At 39.7% G+C, this 23,102-nt stretch overlaps 2 protein-coding genes across 2 annotated transcripts in view; both read left to right on the forward strand.

The window, feature by feature from the left end:
* LOC110948811 (ryanodine receptor 1-like) overlaps window positions 1–14,743 on the forward strand; it is a 51,674-nt gene extending 36,931 nt beyond the window's left edge. Inside the window, exons 86-106 of the mRNA XM_051937541.1 lie at window positions 1,946–2,026; window positions 2,138–2,226; window positions 2,960–3,088; window positions 3,170–3,274; window positions 7,820–7,901; window positions 7,989–9,310; window positions 9,469–9,551; window positions 9,857–10,016; window positions 10,114–10,200; window positions 10,359–10,628; window positions 10,767–10,897; window positions 10,995–11,037; window positions 11,117–11,250; window positions 11,360–11,420; window positions 11,516–11,662; window positions 11,746–11,880; window positions 11,971–12,127; window positions 12,337–12,401; window positions 12,483–12,583; window positions 12,672–12,723; window positions 12,822–14,743. Of these exons, the coding sequence (XP_051793501.1) occupies window positions 1,946–2,026; window positions 2,138–2,226; window positions 2,960–3,088; window positions 3,170–3,274; window positions 7,820–7,901; window positions 7,989–9,310; window positions 9,469–9,551; window positions 9,857–10,016; window positions 10,114–10,200; window positions 10,359–10,628; window positions 10,767–10,897; window positions 10,995–11,037; window positions 11,117–11,250; window positions 11,360–11,420; window positions 11,516–11,662; window positions 11,746–11,880; window positions 11,971–12,127; window positions 12,337–12,401; window positions 12,483–12,583; window positions 12,672–12,723; window positions 12,822–12,917 (3,530 nt within the window). The 3' untranslated portion in view covers window positions 12,918–14,743. The remainder of the gene's footprint in view (window positions 1–1,945; window positions 2,027–2,137; window positions 2,227–2,959; window positions 3,089–3,169; window positions 3,275–7,819; window positions 7,902–7,988; window positions 9,311–9,468; window positions 9,552–9,856; window positions 10,017–10,113; window positions 10,201–10,358; window positions 10,629–10,766; window positions 10,898–10,994; window positions 11,038–11,116; window positions 11,251–11,359; window positions 11,421–11,515; window positions 11,663–11,745; window positions 11,881–11,970; window positions 12,128–12,336; window positions 12,402–12,482; window positions 12,584–12,671; window positions 12,724–12,821) is intronic.
* Window positions 14,744–14,878: 135 nt separating this feature from the next.
* Window positions 14,879–19,405, forward strand: LOC127530548 (uncharacterized). The gene is made up of 5 exons (XM_051937540.1): window positions 14,879–15,019; window positions 15,756–16,014; window positions 16,885–16,918; window positions 17,874–18,048; window positions 18,181–19,405. The coding sequence occupies exons 1-5, from the start codon at window positions 14,977–14,979 to the stop codon at window positions 18,522–18,524; spliced, it is 855 nt and encodes a 284-aa protein (XP_051793500.1). The 5' UTR covers window positions 14,879–14,976; the 3' UTR covers window positions 18,525–19,405.
* Window positions 19,406–23,102: the final 3,697 nt, after the last annotated feature.

A 23,102-nucleotide genomic window follows, 5' to 3' on the forward strand; every position in this document is an offset into this window, starting at 1 on the left:
AGTAGTCACCCTGCTGTTTGGTGAAAAGGTGTGTACCACACTGAACATGGACAACAGAAAGCGAAGGAGAGAATTGTCCCAGGACATCCGAAAAAAATTATAGACAAACATCTTAAAGGTAAAGGCTATAAGACCATCTCTAAAGAGCTTGAAGTTCCTGTGACAACAGTGGCTCATATTATTCAGAAGTTCAAGACCCACGGGACAGTAGCCAACCTCCCTGGACGTGGCCGCAAGAGGAAAATCGATGACAAATTGAAGAGACGGATTGTTCGAATTGTATCCAAAGAGCCCAGAGCAACCTCCAAAGAAATTACAGGTGAACTCCAAGGCCAAGGTACATCAGTGTCAGATCGCACCATTCGTCGTCGTTTGAGCCAAAGTGGACTTCATGGGAGACGACCAAGGAGGACACCACTGCTGAAAAAAACTCATAAAAAAGCCAGACTGGAATTTGCAAAAATGCATGTTGACAAGCCACAAAGCTTGTGGGAGAATGTCCTTTGGACAGATGAGACCAAACTGGAGCTTTTTGGTAAGGCACATCAACTCTATGTTCATAGACTCAAAAACCAAGCATACGAAGAAAAGAACACTGTCCCTACAGTGAAACATGGAGGAGGCTCAGTAATGTTTTGGGGCTGCTTTGCTGCATCTGGCACAGGGTGTCTTGAAAGTGTGCAAGGTACAATGAAATCTGAAGACTATCAAGGCATTCTGGAGAGAAATGTGCTGCCTAGTGTCAGAAAGCTTGGTCTCAGTCGCAGGTCATGGGTCTTCCAACAGGACAACGATCCAAAACACACAGCCAAAAACACCCAAGAATGGCTGAGAGAAAAGCGTTGGACTATTCTAAAGTGGCCTTCTATGAGCCCAGATCTGAATCCCATTGAACATATGTGGAAGAAGCTGAAACATGCCATTTGGAGAAGACACCCATCAAACCTGAGACAACTGGAGCTGTTTGCTCATGAGGAGTGGGCCAAAATACCTGTTGACAGCTGCAGAATGCTCATTGACAAATACAGAAATCGTTTAATTGCAGTGATTGCCTCAAAAGGTTGTGCAACAAAATATTAAGTTATGGGTACCATCATTTTTGTCCAGCCCTATTTCATTAGTTTGTTTTTTTAAATAATTATGTTAATCAACAATTCAAAAGTGATGGCTGATTTTGATTATTTAATTTTCAATAAATTTTTATTTATTGTTACTTTTGTGAGTTTCAAGTGATTTCAGTGAGAATTGTGGGTTTTTCCTTCTTTAACTGAGGGGTACCAACAATTTTGTCCACGTGTGTATATATCCCTATTTGAAAGGGTGCAGTGGTTTTTTCAATAGAATGACACACACTTAAAAATCCCAATTTTCTCTTGTCTACTCAGTTTTCATATGCATAATTTTTAAAAATCTGTGTGTCACCAGTAAATCAGTTCACCCCTGAATACTGCAAAGTCATAACTTTGTTGATTTTCTGTCCACCAGCACAACAATGCACTGTTATTGTCTTCTTTTTATACATGTTGTTAATGTGACTGTATGTCTGTTACCGTGCCAGTTTTTCAACTTGTTTTCACATAAAGTGTATGCATGTGATGCTGAGGTCGCCTGTATGTTGTTTGATATGTGATTGTGTGTCACACCATTGTCAAACACAGTCATTTGTTATTTCTTTTATTAATATTATTTATACAATTTAGTGTGACTCATTCTCTAATTTAATGTAACAAGCAACACTCGGTCAAAGGTGGTTATTGCAGTGCCTGATACTAAAATCCATTTAGAGATGATGGTAAGTTGAGAAAAGATTTTTATTTATTATCCTCTCACTGCTTATAATCAGGCAAACTAGTTTAGTAATTACCGATACAGCTTCTTGTCATTGTATGTAGTCTGATCTAGTTTGAATTTAGCACTCTCACTCATTTTCTTTGCCTTCTTTTAGATGAGAAAGTGATGTCAGATGACGAGTTCACCTGTGACCTCTTCCGATTCTTGCAGCTGCTTTGTGAAGGTCACAATAACGGTGGGAATTACTCGTATATCAAATGAGAAGACTCAAAGCAAGTGGAAAAAATGCATTCAAAGTAATCATTGTACACTGTTTTTAATCAAAATGATCTCTGTTTTGCTGCAGATTTTCAGAACTATCTGCGGACACAGACAGGCAGCACAACTACCATCAACATCATCATCTGTACTGTCGATTACCTTCTTCGGCTGCAGGTTTGACAGTAATTTTGCCTGCAGATGGCGCACCTAGAAAAGATTCAAATAAAACATTTTGAAGGCCATTTTGAAGAATATAATGTCTTAAAGCTACATGTGGAACAGGATGTGCATTAGGGTTATAACTTTTTGAACTTTTTTCCCAAAATCAAAGTCCTGCATCATGATTGGATGAACTTTTTGGTATAATTGAAGAAACCAAACTCCATTTTCAACACTCTTTTAAAAAAGTATTAAATACACATTACAGCCAATGACATGGCTTATAAAGTGAAAGCAAGAATAGAAACCGATACTCCAGTATATTATGATGGCAGTACAACTTATCATTGATCCATTAAGAGTCAGATTGGCTTGTAATGGCCCTTGTGATAACTTAGCACGGTTTCACATTTCATATCATTGGCTGGAATGTGTATTTAATAATTTTTTGTTTCGGGGGGACTTTTTTAAAAGAGTGTTGAAAATGGAGTTTGGTTTCTTCAATTATACCAAAAAGTTCATCCAATCATGATGCAGGACTTTGATTTTGGAAAAAAAGTTCAAAAAGTTACAACCCTAATGTGCATTGATCGTGTAGCAGGTTGGTTGTACACATCCAACTTTGCCTTCAGTAATAAATCTGAAGTCATTCTTTAGCTCTCAAAGATGATTTTTTTGGTCATATTTTCACATAAACCATAAAATATGGTACTGGAATACTTTTCTTGCTCCTATGTTTTAAATCTAGGAGTCCATCAGTGATTTCTACTGGTATTACTCTGGCAAGGATGTCATCGATGAACCAGGCAAAAAAAATTTCTCCAAAGCTATGACAGTCGCCAAACAGATTTTCAACAGTCTAACTGAATACATCCAGGTAAAATCTGAATGAATTCTGCATTTTTGCTGGCTGGTTGTTTTGTTTATTTTGGGTGTAACACACAGTCTCTCTCTTTAGGGCCCATGCACAGGCAACCAGCAGTCCCTGGCTCACAGCAGGCTGTGGGACGCTATTGTCGGGTTCCTTCATGTCTTTGCCCACATGATGATGAAGCTGGCACAGGTACACACAGAAGATTTCATTCATTAAACTTTACAAATTTAAAGTATTTGTTTGCTGTAAACATATAAAATGAAACATTTTGCCTCAGTTTTGCAGCTTCATGTGTGGATTGAGCTCCCAGACATCAAATCTACATTTTTGTAGTAAACACTGACACAATAATCTGCCATTCAACTTTTATCTCATGACACATTTTATTGTCAGCGACTATGGCAGAAGTTAGTGGTTATCTTAAGCGCCAGTTGTTCCCAATGAGTGCATTGGTGCTCATGTTATGTTTCACTTTGGCTCTCAGTGGTTCAGTTCAGGCGCATTTATCTAACAATTCAAAACCTTTGCCATCTCAAAGCACTTTACATTGTAGCTGAAAGACCTTACAGAATTTATACAGAGAAACCAAACAAATCCAAAGTTTGAATTATTTGATCAAACACTTGGCAACAATTGGAAAAGTGAGCTTGAACTTTTCCCTTACTTTAAATTATGGTAGTGGCAGGGTACAGATTGAGTCACCCCATCATTACCAAGCAATAAAGAATGTCTTCTCGCAGATGTTCAGTGGAGTTCACCTGCACAGGATACACACCATACAAACAGCTCCTTACCTATGCATGAAGAATCTGTGTTGTCACAAGCTTCATTGTAAACGTGCTTGCAAGATTTGGGCAAATAAATGGGCAGAAGCTGTGCCTGAATGTTACATTTAGGGAGTAAAGTCACTTTGGATTTCTTCTTTCTATAAGTATTTAAACCAATTATGTGTAACTCCAGGAAAGGCTGGTTTCAAAGTCATTCTAAACATTTGTAATAATTCCAAATGATCACCGCCAATGAAGACATTTTGACATGTCGCTGTAGGAATAAGTGTAAAAGATAAGATTAACAATGGCTAAATTCCATTTTGGGGTCCTGGTATTGTGCTTGCTGGCTCACTGTCAAACTGGCATGGCTCACTGGGACACTTAAATAGGACAGAGCCATTCTTAATATTATTAGTTACCTTTTTCTCCTGACAAGTCAAAATTTCTGCTGTAAAACACCACCTTCAGCGTGCATTTAAGGTAATGCATACTTTCTAATAACCATTTCAAGCTGGTTCTATGCCATATATTTGTTGTATATTAAAATGTATGTACTTCATTATTAAAGGTCATATAACTATTTCACAAACCAAGCTGGCTTTTAGTGTGGAACTGCATTAATTTCAGACCATATGGTGCAACTTTTGCCGCTAGAGCTACAAATGAAAGGTCAAAATACTTGTGAGTGAATTCACATGACTTTTCCACTCTATATAGTGCAGTCATCCTCTGTGAATGACTGAGGCTAATAACACACTGTTATTGTTAGCTGCACAGTGTTTGCATGCGTAACCCTTTAATCATATGTTCTAAAGACAAACCATATTCCATCCATCAGTTTCCTAGCCTAGCCGCGCTAGCCCCATGTTTCTGAAGGCACAAGGGTCTAGGGCCGCTCGACAGGGAGGGAGGCGGGCTTAAAGGTTGTCTTTCAAATCACTCTGCAGCAATTGGGTAGGTATACAACCAATCAGCGCAACGAATAGGCTGACGTAGTTCCTAGAGCGCCGGATTGTGGCTAAGTCCCATTAGCTTCCCAACCAGCGGAGCCAACTGGTATATTAAGGATTTGCCATATCCCGTCGGCATAAGTCCAAATACGTCTTTCTTCTCAATGAAACACTTCAGTGCCGTCCTTTGTTTATCTTTCAAGTTGAATTTTAGCTTCAAATCTTTAAGGGCTGTGGCCAAAGCCGAGTCGAAAGATAACGGTCACGCCTCTGTCGTCACTTCGTTACGCCCGCCTTCTGACTCTACACTTCATGGTGATTGGTCCGGCCAGTTTTAGGAGAATCCAGCCTGGAGCCTTATGTAGGGTAACTAGACCCACCCTGGCAGAGAATTAAATTCGTTGCCGTGGGTTGTCTAGCGCGGCTAGGCTATCAGTTTCCAGCTCAACATACTCTAACACTTATGGTGCACCTAACAAAATGTTCCTTTCCTGTGCGCTGTCCTTCTTGGCCTGATGTTCTCACAAGTATCAGCTGCTCTGTTTGTACATTTGCCATTAGATTTGAAATACTGTTGCACAGCAGTTAACATGAGATACTTTAAATGTTTGATTCCAAAAAGTAAAAGCTAATTCTATTATAGTGTGTAAAATATGTATATATATAAAGTGATTTTTAGGGTGTAAAATAAATCGTTAGATTGTTTTACTGCAAATGAAAGGGGATATTTGTCATACACAAAGTATGTATATAAAATGTAATAATGTTTAATTGTTCAACCACTGAATAATTTATCTATTATTTAAACTGTCTTCCACATGGTCAATGCAGGGTAAAGTATGTATCCACTTTATTCATTTATTGATGTGATATTGTGTTTACTAGCTTTTAATTGATTTAATGTTGGTAATGATGTCTCTTATCAGGCTGTTTTATACCCACCTGCTTTTAAAGATGAAATTGATTTGAAATGGTTTAATTAGTTGTTTGTAAATTCTGAAAATGTGATATTGTGAATCCTCCACTGTAAACAGGACTCAGATAGAGCCAGAAGTCTGCTAGATGCTGAGCTCAATATCTTTCCAAGCAAAGTGAGCATGAGATAGAAGATTATTTTTTAAAACCAGATACTTTAGCGATGTGTTGAGCTGTGATATCATGAAAACCACATCCATGTAATGTCAAACAACTCAAAGCAAATTCATTTTAGTCATTTTTTTCAAAGACACATTTTTTTTTAAAAATGTCAATAATTGTGAGAAATTTTGTTGAAAGGTTTACTTTTTAGGGGGATCCTTTTTGAAGTGACAAAGCAGATTGAATCTGCAGCATGCTTTCATTGTTATATGCGTATAGTGTAATATTTTTTGGGTATGATATGCTAAAAATAAAAGATTATATAATCATGGCAAATGCTATTAAACTCAAGAACAGAGATTGAATCTGCAGCATGCTTTCATTGTTAAGATTAAGTACAATAATGTAACAATGGAGAAACGTATTCTCACATCCAGTCTAAAACTATAGAAAGCCATGCAATACATTTATTTACATATATAGCATTTTTCTCCTTAAAAACAGTTATTTTTATTTTTATTAATGTATTTAAAATTCTTTTTGAAACCTAAACCTTTCCCTTCACCTTATGTTGCTGTACTGCAACAGCCACATTCTTCTTATCAAAAAGCATTTTGCCTTTTTATGCAACCGCCAGTATTTTAATTAAAAAAAATGTTTTGTTTAATGAATAAATGAATTCTTTACAAAGAAGCAGGTGACTACAAAACATCATGAGAGAGAGACTGACTTTTAACCTCCACTGTTGGAGTTTACACTTTAATCTGAGGTTATTTGGTGTTGGAGTATACATTTTAATGTAATATCCATTTTGTGTGCACACATTTAACAGAGACTTGGATTCTGTTACCACCATTCATTCATTTGTGGTGTGTTGCTTTGTGGCTTCTGTGTTGCTTTGAATTAACACAATATTAATAACCAGGGTTGGGTAGTAATGGATTACGTGTAATCAGGATTATGTAATCAGATTACAAAAATAAGTAACTACAATCATCCATGCAAGATTGCAGGCTTGCATGGCCTTTGATGAAAAAAAAAACACGATACACTACAGCTGTACACATGCTAGTTTTTGTACGGGTATTCTGATTTGACATCTTCTAAATGTTGACTGTGTTCCTCTGTGACTTAATTAATGCCAATTTAAGTGAGATTTTATGGATAAAGGGGCTATAATTCGTCTTGATTTTCATTAGAAGTGGAAGATGAGCATCCTGAGTAAGTGCATTACAAGAATAAAGTCCTCTATATGGCCTTGGATTAAAAAAAAAACTGCAGAATGGAAGCAGCATCCTGCATGTGAGATTAGATTACATTTTTTGTAATTCATCTACATTTTAATTACAAAAAATGCCACGTAGTTCATATTCAATAACAGACTACATTTCAAAGTAATCTGACCCAACCCTGTTCATAACATATATATAAATATTGTATATATGGTATAAGCGTTGGCTATTAATTCTAATGCTCACTGTCAATAAGCTTTTATTAGTAGTTCAACATTCAGATAGGAATACCAGACATTTAAGTGATAGTATGTTTTATATTAAAAAATTTGATTTTCTTTTTTTTTCTGTACATACAGTATATATACAAAATGTACACAAAAATGATGTACAAATGTGTAGAAACCAGAATTTTGAAGTTTTCTCAAACCATTTACACATCATCTCAGCATGAGAGTTTGGATAATTAACGTATTTTCTTTGTTGTGAATGTGATTGAATGCAGTACACAGTATTTTGAATGTACACCTCATCATAACAAGTATTTTGGTTACTATATGTGGAAATAATTTTGTGTGATGACTCTTGACACTTTTCATTTGTGTTTTCAACTTGACCAATGACTCTTGCACCTCTATAAACCTATGCAAACCTCTAGTAATCTGGTGTCATTACTGTAAGATTTTGTTGATCTTTTTATGATAGGATTCCAGCCAGATTGGCCTGCTAAAGGAGCTCCTTGACCTACAGAAAGACATGGTCGTTATGCTGCTCTCTCTGTTAGAGGGTAAAACAAATTGTGTCTGTTTAGTTTTCAACAGTTTTCATCTTTGTACATCTTTTCAACTTTTAATTTTACTTTGCATTCATTCAGGAAACGTTGTAAACGGTACAATTGCCCGCCAGATGGTAGACATGTTGGTAGAGTCTTCCAGCAATGTGGAGATGATACTCAAGTTCTTTGATATGTTCCTCAAGCTGAAAGACATTGTGGCTTCAGATGCTTTCCGTGATTACGTCACGGACCCTCGTGGGCTGATCTCCAAGAAGGACTTCCAGAAGGCCATGGACAGTCAGAAACAGTACTCCCCTTCAGAGATCCAGTTTCTTTTGTCCTGCTCAGAAGCAGATGAGAATGACATGATCAACTATGAGGAGTTTGCCAATCGCTTCCAGGAACCTGCCAAGGACATCGGCTTCAACATCGCCGTGTTGCTCACCAACCTGTCTGAGCATGTTCCCCATGACACCAGGCTACAGAACTTCCTAGAACAAGCAGAGAGTGTGCTGAACTACTTCCGTCCATTCCTGGGAAGAATTGAAATAATGGGAGCCAGCAGAAAGATTGAGCGCATCTACTTTGAAATCAGTGAGGTGAACCGCAGACAGTGGGAGATGCCACAAGTCAGAGAGTCCAAACGACAGTTCATCTTTGACGTTGTCAACGAGGGTGGCGAGTCAGAGAAGATGGAGATGTTTGTCAACTTCTGCGAAGATACCATCTTTGAGATGAACATAGCTTCACAAATTTCCGAGCAGGAGGAAGAAGAAAAGGGTGAAGAAGATGATGAAGGAGATGAAGGTGGAGGTGAGGGAGGACAAGGTGGGGGAACAGGTGGAGGAGGAGATGAGGATGTTAATGGAGAGGAAGTGCAGCCTGAATCCACCTCTGCCTTTGCAGACTTTATAAACAGCATGTTAAGCTTCTTCAGCATTTTCACTTTCCGTAACCTTCGCAGACAGTATCGCAGAGTGAGAAAGATGACCTTCAAAGAGATTGTTGTGGCTTTGTCCACTTTTTTCTGGACCATCCTGATGAGCATACTGCACTTTATCTACAATGTGTGCAAAGGCTTCTTTATGATCATCTGGCAAACATTGTTTGGAGGTGGCTTGGTGGAGGGAGCTAAAAACATCACTGTGACTGAGATACTAGCAAGTATGCCAGATCCCACACAGGATGATGTACATGGAGATGGACCGGGGGAGCTAAGGACAGGGGAAGAACAAGAAACTGGAGGGATAACGGACACTGGTGAGACTGGGAGTGGAGAAGAGGAAGAGGAGGATACCCAGGAAAAAGAGGGCGGAAGAATACCAGGAATCGATGCTCCAGGTGGACTTGGAGACATGGGTGTGGAGGCACCTGTTGAACCTCCAACTCCTGAGGGAACTCCCATAACAAAGAGAAAAATGGTGAGCTATATTTGTACTGTACATGAATAAAAAATGTACAGAAATAATAGCTGATTTACTGGTTGTTCTTGGTCTGTCTCTTAGTTTTCTTCCACACTGTCTTCAATGACAAATATTTCTCTAAAATGTAAAAAAATAACCGTGGATGTTTGTTCCAGCCACCAGAAGAGGCGGAGGCCAGCCAAAAACCACCTGAACCTGTTCCTGTAGAAGAACCTCCTCCGGAGCCTGAAAAGGCTGAGTGAGAGTCTTGAGTTGTTGTCTTGTCCACATTAATTTGCTCTCAGAAAGTTTTACTGAAACCGCTTAAATTGGTTTTATGGCAGTGTTGTGAATGCAAAGGATTGATAGAGGACTGGACTGTAGCATCTAGAAATTTCTTGTGCTAACTGACAAAATACATTTCCATCAGTAGATCATTACTGTACCACAAGAATTGGGCTTCTCTTTAAAGAGTGTGGAAACAGATTGAAAGAGTTGCACATCTGCAACAGTGATAACATCGCACCGTGATTTTCCAGTAACTCTACAGTGTTTGGCTTTCAGTGTTGAAAATGGAGAGAAAGCAGAGAAAGAATCCCAGAGCAAAGAGACCGAACAACCGGTGGAACCAAAGAAAGCGGCGGCAAAGAAAGAAAAGAAGCAGAAAAAACAAGGCGGTTTTCAAATCTGGACTGAGCTGGAAACTCAAAGAAACAAATTTATGGTGACACATTTGTTTATATTGCTTCACAGTTGATTTGCAAGCATAATTTTAAGGTCACTCACAAAACAGCTTAAAAATATTTATCTCTCTTTTCTAGAACTACCTCTCCAGAAACTTCTACAACCTGCGATTTTTGGCTCTGTTCCTTGCATTTGCCCTGAACTTCATTTTGCTGTTCTACAAGGTAAAAACAATTATCTCTTTGAGTTATTCCCTTGTGGTAACATGCTTGTGTCAAAGTTTACCCATACCTGAGCTGAAGTCGTTTTTGTTTAATGGGCTATGTGTGAGCTGTCCGAGCCTCAGGTAAGGTTTGTCTCTACATTGTCCTGTTGTGTTTAGGTTTCTGAGACTCCGCCTGAGATTGAGGAAATGGAAGGATCTGGAATGTCAGAGGGAAGCGGGTTCTTCGAAGGCTCTGGGTTGTTTGAGGGCTCAGGAGAAGAGGCTGAGGGATCTGGAATGAATGAAGGAGATGAGGACGAGGAAGATGTTCCACTTTATTTCTATTTAGAGGAGAGCACTGGGTACATGCAGCCCACATTAGCCTTTCTGGCCATCCTGCACACAGTCATTTCATTCATCTGTATCATTGGCTACAACTGCCTGAAGGTATGTTTGGCACATAGTAAATGGAAGGAATTGTTTCATCTTGATGCCGCTTTACATTTAGAATTATAGACAAATTTAAAAAACAAACTGGCATAACTAAATTAAAGAGCATTTTCAATGTTTTTTTTTTTTTATCAGATTCCACTGGTGATCTTTAAAAGGGAGAAAGAACTTGCAAGAAAGCTGGAGTTTGACGGCCTCTACATTACTGAGCAGCCTGAGGATGATGATATCAAGGGCCAGTGGGACCGACTAGTCCTGAATACACCGTATGTGGATAAAGAAATATGCCTCCTTGAAGACACTTTTAGCTATTGCCAAACGGAAGTCGATTTCCTTGAATAATTGTGTTCCGTTTCTTCACAGCTCTTTCCCCAACAACTATTGGGACAAATTTGTCAAACGAAAGGTGAGTGATGTTTGATTGTGGTGGTTTTAAAATGTATTCAGTCGGGCACATTAATATGCAATGTTGTGTTTGTGTCCAGGTTCTGGATAAGTACGGCGACATTTATGGAAGAGAAAGAATCGCTGAACTTCTGGGTGTCGATTTAGCCTCCCTGGATGTGAGCCAACAACATGAGAAGAAACAGGAGGAACCTGACAACTCTGTGTTTGCATGGTATACTACATGTTTAACCAACAAACCTGAGCAATAATGCACATTAGATGTTATTCTTCCAAAGTGAAACAAGTAATTTGTGATGGATTTAAACAAACGTGTTTTTTAGGGTGACCTCAATTGACATCAAGTACCAGCTCTGGAAATTTGGTGTTGTGTTCACAGACGGTGTAAGCAAACCTATATTTACTTAGATATTTCATACTGAACCATGCAATAAAATGCTATTCTATACTGCACTACATTATACTATATCTCTTTGTAGACCTTCCTTTATCTGTGTTGGTACCTGGTGATGTCTTTGCTTGGACATTACAACAACTTCTTCTTCGCCTGTCACTTGCTGGACATTGCCATGGGCGTCAAGACTCTCCGTACTATCCTGTCCTCAGTCACACACAACGGCAAACAGGCAAGAGCAGAAAAAGCTTAACAACAGAACTATATGTGCCTCAGTTTAATGTAGTAACTGTGTTTCCTTTCCGTCTCTTGTAGCTCATGATGACAGTGGGCTTGTTGGCTGTGGTCGTGTATCTTTACACCGTAGTTGCCTTCAATTTCTTCCGCAAGTTTTACAACAAGAGCGAGGATGAAGATGAACCAGATATGAAATGTGATGATATGATGACTGTAAGTTACTTTTGGTTTAAAACGTGCACTGTCATGCTTTTATGGCTACAACAATTCCCAAATGATGTGTTTTTTTTCTTCCCTTTACAGTGTTACCTTTTCCACATGTACGTGGGTGTGCGTGCTGGTGGAGGCATCGGAGATGAGATCGAGGATCCTGCTGGAGATGAATACGAGCTTTATCGAGTGGTCTTTGATATCACTTTCTTCTTCTTCGTCATTGTCATTCTGTTGGCCATTATTCAGGGTAAAGACGATGCTGTACTTGGCCATGATTTTAAAATGTCATGCTGTACTGTTGTTGGAGTGAATTAAGGGAAGGGAAAAGGAACAATGTACGGCTCTTTTAAAGACTTTTCTGAAACTGTTGGTAGAACGAAGGAAATTTAAGATGCGTTTGGCACTTTACAGATTGTAAACATCTCTAACAACATTGTTATTGCACAAATACTGTAGGTCTGATCATTGATGCCTTTGGAGAACTCAGAGACCAACAAGAGCAGGTCAAGGAAGACATGGAGGTATAACACTTTACGGTTGACACTGTTACCTGATGCATCTTATCATGGTGACTTTAATCCTCATTACTAATTTTCCTGCAGACAAAATGCTTCATATGTGGCATCGGAAGTGACTACTTTGACACGACACCTCATGGCTTTGAGACCCACACTTTCGATGAGCACAACTTGGCCAATTACATGTGAGCGTACCTCCTCTATGTTACACTGCATTTGGGGAAGCATGAACAGCATGTGCAAAGAAAATATTAACATGTATGTGTTTTTCAGGTTCTTCTTAATGTACCTTATCAACAAAGATGAGACGGAGCACACTGGACAGGTCAGTCAGGTTTTTTTTTTTTGTTTTTTTTTTATCAAAGTCTTCTCCTTTTAGTTTCTTGCCTCATTCTGTGTCGTTTCTTAAATTCTCTGTTTTAGGAGTCATACGTGTGGAAAATGTACCAGGAGCGTTGCTGGGACTTCTTCCCTGCTGGAGACTGTTTCAGAAAGCAATATGAGGATCAGCTTTCCTAGCCAACATTTACTTTAGCTGAATGGACAGATACTACAGCTATTGAAGTGGTATTTGTCTTTATGATTTTGGACAACACGCACAGCAAATTGATTTTGTCATTAAAAAATGCAAAATCATTTTCGCCAACTATTAAAAGCACGACCATTATTAGAAAGTCTGCTAATATTTTTACAACAAACTATTTTTCCTACTAAAAAGCATCTTTTGCAGACTACAAGAAATGATGTCACTGAAGTGTTAATATGAGAAAACTGCCAGTTCTATGGACAAACTTTTTAAAATCCAGTCATTTACATGCTCATCTAACAAATGGCCTCTTTCAACAATTTCGGAGTGTCATGACTTTCTGCACACGAGTTTTAATTTGTTGTCTGTTCAGCAATTATTTATGTGAGAATGTAAAAGTACCCAACATCTCTCTTCCACGTGTCTACACCAACACAACCTTTCCTCTCTTTCTTTACTTCCTCTTCCAACCTGAGCTGCCCCTCTAACAAACTCATTCCTAATCCTGTTCATCCTCATCACTCCTGATGCACAGCTTTACCTCCAACTCCATCTTCTTTCTGTTTTTTGTCTGTATTGCCTCCAGCCCACATGTTCCCAATGTTTTTTTGCTATTGTAAACCTTCTGTCATAAATCACTCCTGCTGTTCTTCTCCACTTCGCCAACACTCTTCATCACCTCTCTTCTACAGCCCCAGTAACACTATCAACTAGCACAGAGACAACAGAATGTATAAACTAGGAAATCACCTTTATGTCTTTACACGTAGTGAATAGTTTAGTTCAGATTCAGTACATCATTTTTGATATTGTGTCATTTTCACTTTATCCCATTTATTTCTCAGTTTGACTATTTTGTTCTGTTTTGTTTTCTTCAGATACTCCAGTGCATATGTTTGATTCTAAATTATTTTATTTATTGTCTGTGGAGACAACTTAAAATCTGAAGTGGTGAATAGTTTCCGTCAGAGTGTGAATGTAATCGGACTACGAGCTGACCTTGTACTTTACACTGTATGTTTAACGCATGTCTGTGCTCAGTGTTGCTGTGGCTACGGTGTCCTTTTTAATCCTTTTTAACACTGAAGGCACTGAAAGCAAAAAGCAATCTGACTGAAAAGAGTAGAGAGAAAAATGACAATAAAAATAGGGGGAGTGAACTTAAGCAAAGCATCTAAGCTTCACTTTACAGTATTTACGTTTTTATTGTGTGAAGTTCATTTCATGTGAAGAGTTACATCATCTGGCACTTAACCATTCAGCAGACAGTAATCCTCTTTATACTCAAACGCATTTTTTGCCTTTGAATCCTTAAATGTGTGTCCTAATCCCCGACCTTTACAGTAGGGATTCAATTGTTGTTGAAAAATACATTTCAATGAATTATAACATAAGAGATGATGAAAAAGTTAGCATTTCGGCAAACTCGCTGTAGATTTATCTAGAGTTGAGCTAAATTTACCTCTCTGATGTGTTATTAAATCTGCAGTTTTTACAATTAAATGCCTTTTCTCTTCACTGTTATTATGTAACAATACATGTTTGTGTTAGCAGTAAATACTGTTGTAGTCTGACCACATGTCAGAGAGCTAACATGTTGGATCACATATGACACTATGACTATTGTGAAGCTGTTGAAGAATAACTTCGAAAAAAAAAAAACACCTCAATGATTTTGTGGCTGCTGTTGACTTATTATTCATTTTACATTTCCCTACTGAAGTAGATGCCTCCCCAGGTTTATTGAACTGGATTTCAAATTCTATTAATTCTGTGTCTGTGAAACTGGATTGATATTAAAGAGGAGAATTAAAAAGCACTTGAATCATGCTGGTAAGTCTTTCTGCACACACGGCAGCAGTTTTTGTGTAACATCTCATCACAACCCATTTTCATACAAAGCTGCTGAACTTTGGCTCTGTGGAGAATCCCAGCTGACTGGGGATTAAGCCTGAGCATTAAAACTCACATTGAATCTCATGTGCTTCTCGCCCGTCCTGTGCTGAAACGCTGCTCTGAGCCTGTCAGACTGGGATACATCGCCTGGTTGACATGAACGTCTCGGAGATACACCATGGGACGCTCAAGATGTATGGTGAGTTGGATGATTACTACAGCTATCATGACATCTTATAAGCAAAAATCATTTCCTTTCACACCTACTTAAAGAATGGTTTCTCAAGGGATTTTGTTGCAATTTCCAAATTGGATGTCTGTTTACTATCAAGCATTGATAAATGTTGATCTTGTTTATCTAGACTTTTGTTAGAATTTTGACTAGATTCTGCATTATTTAGTTGTGAATGAGTGAAATAGTTCTTCAGAGTTGCTCATTAAGTTATTCGTTTTTGGGAAAGTATGATATTTTTTCAAAAACAGGTAGAAAAAAAATCTAAGGATTCTCATTCAACAGCTGTGGCAGCAAACACCGCAATAGAAAACATGCTAAAAGATTGTCACACAGCAGCTCTAGGTGTCGTAGTTCTGTTGTGTGCCCATGCGTTGTTTACTGTAGGTATATGGCATAAGCAGGTCCAGATGTGTGCGTGTGAATCTGCTCAGTGATGAGCACATTGGTCAACATGGTCTGATTAGTCGAGCACAACATTCACAGCACTTTGATCCTCCGTGCATCCGACCGCCTCTAATCTGCTGGGATGATGGAACGACATAGTGTTCATTCTTTAATCCACATGTACACTGCTGCCACTGCTGTCATGATCACTGTGACCACGTCTAATACGGTCAATATGCTCTGAGCGTTTGCGGTTCACATTAGAATTGTTTGTTTCAGAGCCATTTGCTATTTCCACCCTGCTCCTCTCATCCAGGTGGATTCATTTTCAAACAGTGGAAGAAGAGGTTTTTGCTGCTGACAGCTGAAGGCAGTCTGCTGGTGTGCCACGATGTGTCGTCTCCCCCCGACCAGCTGGTGCAGCTACAAGGCGGTTGTGATGCAATTGTGGAAGGCAAGGAGATCCTAGACCTGCCTAAATTACCCTCCGGTGGATGCAGGGATTGCTGCTTTGCTCTGATTCTCCCTCAGAATAAATACTTGCTGCTGCTGGCTGAAACCCCTGCAGACTGCAGGTCTGGTGCTTTCTGTACTTTATCGGCTAATTAATTTTCCTTGTTCCAATTTTGTAGTTTGGATGATAGTTGTGGAACAATTTTGCAAGCTTTTGGGAAATACCTTTGACTGTTTTCTGTCTTTGTTTGTGTACCCGGTTAGCTTCGCGTCACAAGAAGAAAACTGACGTATAAAAACAATAAGAGCTCAAAAAGTAATTCAATTCACTTTTACTTATATTGCACCAAATCATAACATAGTTTATCTTGGGGCACTTTTAGCACATTGTAAAATCAGTACCTTATTGTATTTTACAGAGAAACCCAATATCTCCACTTTAGCAAGCACATGGCAACAGTGGAAAGGAAAAGCTCCATTTAACATTGAAAAAAACCTCTGACAGAACCAGGCTCAGGCAGGGCAGCTGTCTGCCTCAACCAGCTGAAGTGAGGGGAGAACAGAGAAAATACAACATTGAGAAGAAGCAGAAGTAAAAGTTTTAAGCCTAGTTTTTAGATTTTAAAACCCACCTAGCCAAAAGAGCTACCCTTTTTAGTAATTAGTGTGTTTCCCAAAATTTTAAACTCATACTTTATTGCTTGTAAATGTTCTTTCCTCTTCCACCTACAGTTCCTACATTCCACTTTCAAACTGCCTACATGTTTTCCATTCCTGCTTATCCTTTGTTTCAGTCGGACATGTTAGACAATGTACAACAAAGTCGATATTGTGTGACAGGAAATGTGGAAAGGATAGCAACACAGGTAGCAATCTGGAGACACAAATACTGTAGATTCCACTCTTGTAGACATCCTAGTTATTTCATTGTCATGCCGAAATACTGATGTGCACACGGAGGTAATAACTGAATCCCTTTGATCACTTTTCAGTCAATGGGTGAATATGATGAAGAAGGTAAAAAAGGTGAGTTTCTTTGCTTGTTTTATCATTTGGAAAATATGTTTAAGAGCATACAGCAGTGCATTGTGCCAACGTGCTTACAGGGGCTGGCAATGCTTACTCTATTTACTATGTGCTTTGTAGTCTGTTTAGCGTTACCACAGCAACCATTAGTTATGCAGATGTTTACATTTTTTTCACCTGCTGGTATTTGAAACTTTACGAAACTTTATATGATTACTGTTCATCCTGAGTGGAAGATAAATGAGTATCGGTGAGACATTTTACTAAAAACATGTCAGTAGTGACACGACAGAGAGTTTTAGGGAAGCAGCAAAGTCAATAGACAACATCTACCGGGCAACAATGACTTTGTGTACGAAAATTAGGAATACTTTATTATGGGAAAGTGTAAATTAGAAAAAAATGAGTGCGTAGTGAATTCAAAACCAACCAAAGTCAAAAATTCAATAACTCCAAATTGTTCAAAAACGTTCATCATGTTTTCTTGTTAATACATTGGTTTTGAGTTGTTTTGTTCAGACATAAGGTGAAGAGATAGATGTTCATTACCTTTCTTGACAGTTTCAAAGGCGAGAACTTTCGCCGAAACTGTCAAGAAAGGTAATGAACATCTATGTCTTCACTTTATGTCTGAACAAAAGAACTCAAAACTAACTCCAAATTGATAGAGTAAATAAATATGTATTAGTGTGTCACGTTCTGTTTTCTAGGAACTTATCATTACCTCCTGAGTTTGAAATTATTCAGGAACTACTCATTAATGATGAAATATTTTTCTGTGATAATATATCAACTAGTTGAGATGTATCACTCTGGAGCAAACCAGTGGACCAACCACCCAACATCCACTGCTAGCACTGCTAATAGCTGATATGATGTGACTGAGCATCACAGTGATGATATATGTATTTGTAGATTTTTTTCTTTAATCAGCTGCTGAATTCATTTCCTACAGAGTCTCTCATCACCTCTCAGTCCCTGTAAGCGACACCAGGTGATTCCACCGCACATTTCTCTCCGAGATCTGGTGCCTGAGCAAATCCTGGACAAAGATCCGCCAACTCCACCCATCAGTGACACAGAGTCTTCCTCCCCAGGGCCCATGACCTGTGCTTCCCCAAAAGAGAAAGGTCAGTTTAGGTGTTTGGAATATTGTCAAGAAAAACATCAAACTAAACAGAGGCTTGTTCAGAGATTGAGCTGTACTGAAAACATGTTGGGCATTTTTTGTTTTTTTCTTTCCAAACCCCTTAATCCAACAGGCCGGAATTCTCCCCGCTCAAAGTATTACAAAGGAGGCCCGTATTCAGTGGGGTGTCTGCGTCACGGCACTGTCAGTAATGCCCAAGCAATGAAGGCGGTTTATCTGCTGATGGGAGGAGCTGCTGCCTCCTCTGCTATGGGATACCTTGGCGCATGCTCGCCCTCTAATCTGGAGGCCAAAGCCGCTGACCTGCCAATCAATCCGGATTTCTCTGGCATGGGACCAGCAGGAGCGTACCACACCGGCAACCCCGCACTCGACTCCCCACACTACAACAGCTTTGACTTCGAGGTGGCAGACTCTGATTTTGATGCTTTTGATTGTGGTGGATTCACTTTCTAATGATGTGAAGCTTAGAGGCTACTGGTACACACATCCTCAACGGTGCTGAAAAACTCACCTGATGTTTTACATGGTTATGTTGGGAGACTTTCAATTTGAGATGCTCTGTTTTTTTATGAGAGGAAAAAAAGGTGTTATTGAAAGTGAATACTTTACACCTGTAATAACAAGAACAGTGAGACCTGATAAAGCCCAAGAGCATCCTCATATTTGAGTGATAATTCTTCCCCTTTTCATTGTCAGACTGTTTTCTCATTGTCATTTCTAATTGTTAGTATGACAAATTCAGTTAGGCAGCTTTAAAACACAGATGACAGCATCCTAAGAAGCAATATTGCATATTGTCTTTGTTTAATGTTTGTTCATTTGGTTTGAATTCAGGTTGATGTGTAGAGATAAGCAACAGCTCACTGTCATTCATTGTCTGTCTTATTGATGTTGTGACAGAATTATTGTGGCTCCTTCACTGCATGCCCAGTCACATATGATCAAACCTGTACGGTTACATTCTTTTCGACTTCAGCCCTGCCTGAGAAACCACACAGGAGTGTCATTAAAGGCAGCAGTTCATCATGCAGTGTACGTGTTGCAGCAGTTTGGTGCATTTGTGTTATTTATGCAAGTTATTTATGCACAACATTGAAGGAGCGTTGGAGTGATTTCCTATTCTTGATTGGATTAAAATAGATCTGCATTTTCATTTGATTGCAGTGTTTGACCTCTGACCGTACACAAATTGTCCTGCTAGAACTCTTCTTAATCTTCCACTCGTGTGCAGCCGCTGTGTTCCCTCCAAGCATCCAGCTGTTACTCTGCTTTAGATCTACATGTTGAAATCAAATTTGTGTCTTTTCTTTATAGGAATAAAACTGATATGTGTACATTTGTTTTACTTGCTGTTTTTCCACACCGCTGCATACACTTATGTAAAGTCGGTTACTATCTAGATTTTATTTCCGGTTGCGACTTTAGGGAGATGAGGCTGAGGGAGCAGCATTAAAAAGCAGCTGAAACTGTGGTGCACCACGCAGCACATCTGCAGAAGGAAGCGGCTGCAGAGCTGGTTTCTTACTGTGCATGTGCTCAATTCCACCAGGCCATATTAATGTCACATTTCCCCACATGGGCCATATGCAATAAACACAACACAGTATACAGCATTCTCAGTTTTTTTCTTGAACTCCTTCATGGTTTGTGCATGGACAGCAGGTGCAAGCATGACCAGGGATGCATGAATTGTTTAGATAGCTTATTTAAAAATGCAAAATGAGGTCTTACAAGCAGGTATATAACAAAAAGATCAAATATTAGTGAGAATCAAGTGAAGAACAAATACAAAACAGCAGGTATAGATAAAATGGGGGCTGACTGAAGAATGTTGAGCAGCTGAAGTGGGTGTGGCAGTCAAGTGGATGGAAACAGAAGACAAGTCTGAGGACATCTGGTGGGTGTTTGAGGTGAGACAAGAGGCAGGGTGAAACAATGACAACAGGGCAGCATTGGGCCAAATCTCTATAATCAGAGACTTTGACGTGTGTTTCTGCTCGGTGCTCGGGGATTTAGGGCTTTCCCGTTGTCAAACAGTCAGTCAGGGGTAAGAGGAATCTAATGGTCATTTTTCAACCATTCAGACCTTCCTAAGGGGCAAAACTGATGATGTATGAACTTGGTTCATACATCCCAACAAAATGTGCACAAATTAAACATGGAAAGTGCAGGGAAAAATTTTGTTTACAGATTTATTGATAAAGAACTGTGTCAGACTGCTTGCTGTTTTGGTTATTTACTGCACTGGTGTAGTGTTGTTTTCATTTTCAGCCAAATGTTCCCCGAGGATTTGTAGAACTTCATGGCCTACCTCACTTTTTAGTTTGCTAAAAGGCCAAAAACACTGTAATGTCACAATCAGGAAGTATTAAACTGAGCATCCGATCAAACTGCGAATGAAACCCGAGCTCAAATTCACTTTTCTAATGTGCCGTCACAGTTGTGCGTCCCTTTCCTTCCCCTTACTCTAGTTTAAGGCCTAACAGACTCCCTTAAGCAGCTGTTGTGTCAGTTAAGTCTGTGAGGGTTTTCTGTTTAGGCCTGGGGGCTGCAGATTAACATGTGGACGAGCTGTGGGCGAATAGTGAGGCGTGTTCACGTTCAGAGACCTGTCAGTTTGCTGTTGACTTGATGATATGACATGACTTTTCAAATTGAATCTATATCCTTCTTCTCCATAATGTGGTGCTTATGAGCTGCTGCACCTGCTTTCTCTTTCAAAACTGCTTCAGATACTGGTGGTTCTCACTGCAGCAGATCAGCAACCTTAAATGCATGCTATCCTGTATGTCTGAAGTATTCCACTGCATGGAGCATAGAGTGTAGCGCAATTTAGACATCAGTCTTCAAAAATCAAATTGCACATAATTGCATTTCAACGCAGCTGAGTGCTTAGATCTTCCCTCTCATGCAACCTATCTTTGACCCGCCTTTGAGGCATGCCTGTTCCCACAAAAGTATAATTAAGAACAAACAGGTTTGGTAGGCTATTCAGGCCCCAAAGTGCAAGTGATTGTTTCCCAGCTCAGATTAGAAAAGACCTCCTGATCCCTGAACATTGCAGCCAAAGTCATTTTATCTGCACCACAACAAAATGAATTGTATACCAAATGTAATTTATATTAAATGCTAAATGAGTTACTGGGGACACCAGGGCTATCTCAGTTTTGCTCTGGGCAGCATATTCGATCCAATGAACCCAAACAAACTGAGAAAGAGTGACTGCAAAACTGTGGAACAGGGACACTGGAGAGTGTCGATCCAGGGCTGCATGAGTGCAAAAAGTGGAGGGAGGTGCACGTTTACAGAAGCCACGCTGTGAATCTTGGTGTAAATCTGAATAAACTCACTGCAGTTTCCCTCCTTTGCCTCTTCTAGTGCAGTCTGTGATCATCCTCTCATACACTGTACCCATAAATAAGGCTTAGCTGGAGCACCGAAGTAGCAAAGCAGCTGCAGCAGCTCCAGCGCTTTAAAGTCAGTACAGGAAGTGTTCAGCCACAGCATCAATTTGTAGTCACACACATAAAACACAGAGAAATACACTTGGCTATGATTTACCTTGCCAAATCAGCAAGAAAAAATCTTCCATCTGTCACACTTTGATATATTCTCTTTTTTTTTTTTAAATGAGATTTATGATTGACAACAGAAGACACACATGTAGATCTAGCGAGAACAACAGGAGGTTTGAATGCGTAATTGTGAACAAACTCAAAAAAAAGGCTGAAACAGGTCAATAAAAGTTACCTCCATGTCCACAGATGACTGGAGACAGGATAAGCCAGCATGGGTGGACAGAGTCAAACAAGAAGACAGAGTTTGTAGAGAAACTGTCACAGCTCCCTTCTCCTCTGCCCTGTCTGTCTTGCCTGTCTCCCATCCGCTCCTCTGCCCTGTCTGTCTTGCCTGTCTCCCATCCGCTCCTCTGCCCTGTATCTTCCCCCCGCAGCTCGGTGCCTGAGTGGTTTCTAACTTCTCAGCTGACTCCACTCAGGCAATCAACCACCTCCACGGCTCCCGGACAGCTGACGATCATCTCACTAATGACTCGCCTCAACAATAAGTACCGGCTCAGCCTTCCACTCCCTGCCAGAGTATTAAACAAGAACCATGCAGTTCAGTTTTGCTCTCTAGCCTCTTACTAGTTCTGTTTTGAGTTCCTGCCTTGTTTTTTCCTTCTGCCTCTGCCAGACACAGCTGTCCGGGATCCCTGCTGTCCTCCTTCCCTCCGGCTCTCCCCAACCCAAGTCATCACCGGTTTTCTCCTCCTGGACCCCCCTGCTCATGCCTGGACCCTCATTCCTGCCTGGACCCCTTCTGTCCCTGCCTGGACCCCCCGTTCCTGGTCAAAACCCCCCACTACACCAGCCGTTCCTGCACTCTGGTTTTCCCCCATCTAGCCACCATTTCACCCCCCAGCAATAAAACCCTTCATTCCAACCAGCCTTGGTGGTGTGGCTCTCTGCTCGGGTCCAGCCCTCCTCAGATCGTGACAGGAACATCTACAGACAGCAGCTTTTTGTTGACGCTTATTTTTGGATGAGTCCAAATTTAACCCACATGGATCTGATGGTAGAAAGTTTGTCTGAAGAAAACAAGGAAAAATGTGTGGTGACCCAGCTGGAATAGTTTTGGTTTGAAAATATGCTGAGAAATGTTCTGATAATGTTTTCAATGTTTTTTTTTCCTGTTCATTTGTAGAATCTTCTTCCCGCAACACTAACTACCATGACTTTCACATTCTAATTATGTTTTAAAGAAAACAGGTCAATCTAACGCTCAAAGAATGATTTAAGGATGTTTCTCATTTGAAATATTGTTTGTTTGCGAGGTTTAAAGTTAGATTTCATTTGGAACAGAGGGTGCTGTGAGGTTTGCTAGATCATGTTACATGATAACAAAAGAAGAATGTTCTCAAAGCAGCTATTAAAGTGTGTGTGTGTGTGTGTGTGTGTGTGTGTGTGTGTGTGTGTGTGTGTGTGTGTGTGTGTAAAACAGTGCAACTGTCACCAAATATTTTAAGGCAAA

This window comes from Acanthochromis polyacanthus, chromosome 17 (genome assembly GCF_021347895.1).
Source record: "Acanthochromis polyacanthus isolate Apoly-LR-REF ecotype Palm Island chromosome 17, KAUST_Apoly_ChrSc, whole genome shotgun sequence".
Taxonomy (NCBI): domain Eukaryota; kingdom Metazoa; phylum Chordata; class Actinopteri; family Pomacentridae; genus Acanthochromis; species Acanthochromis polyacanthus.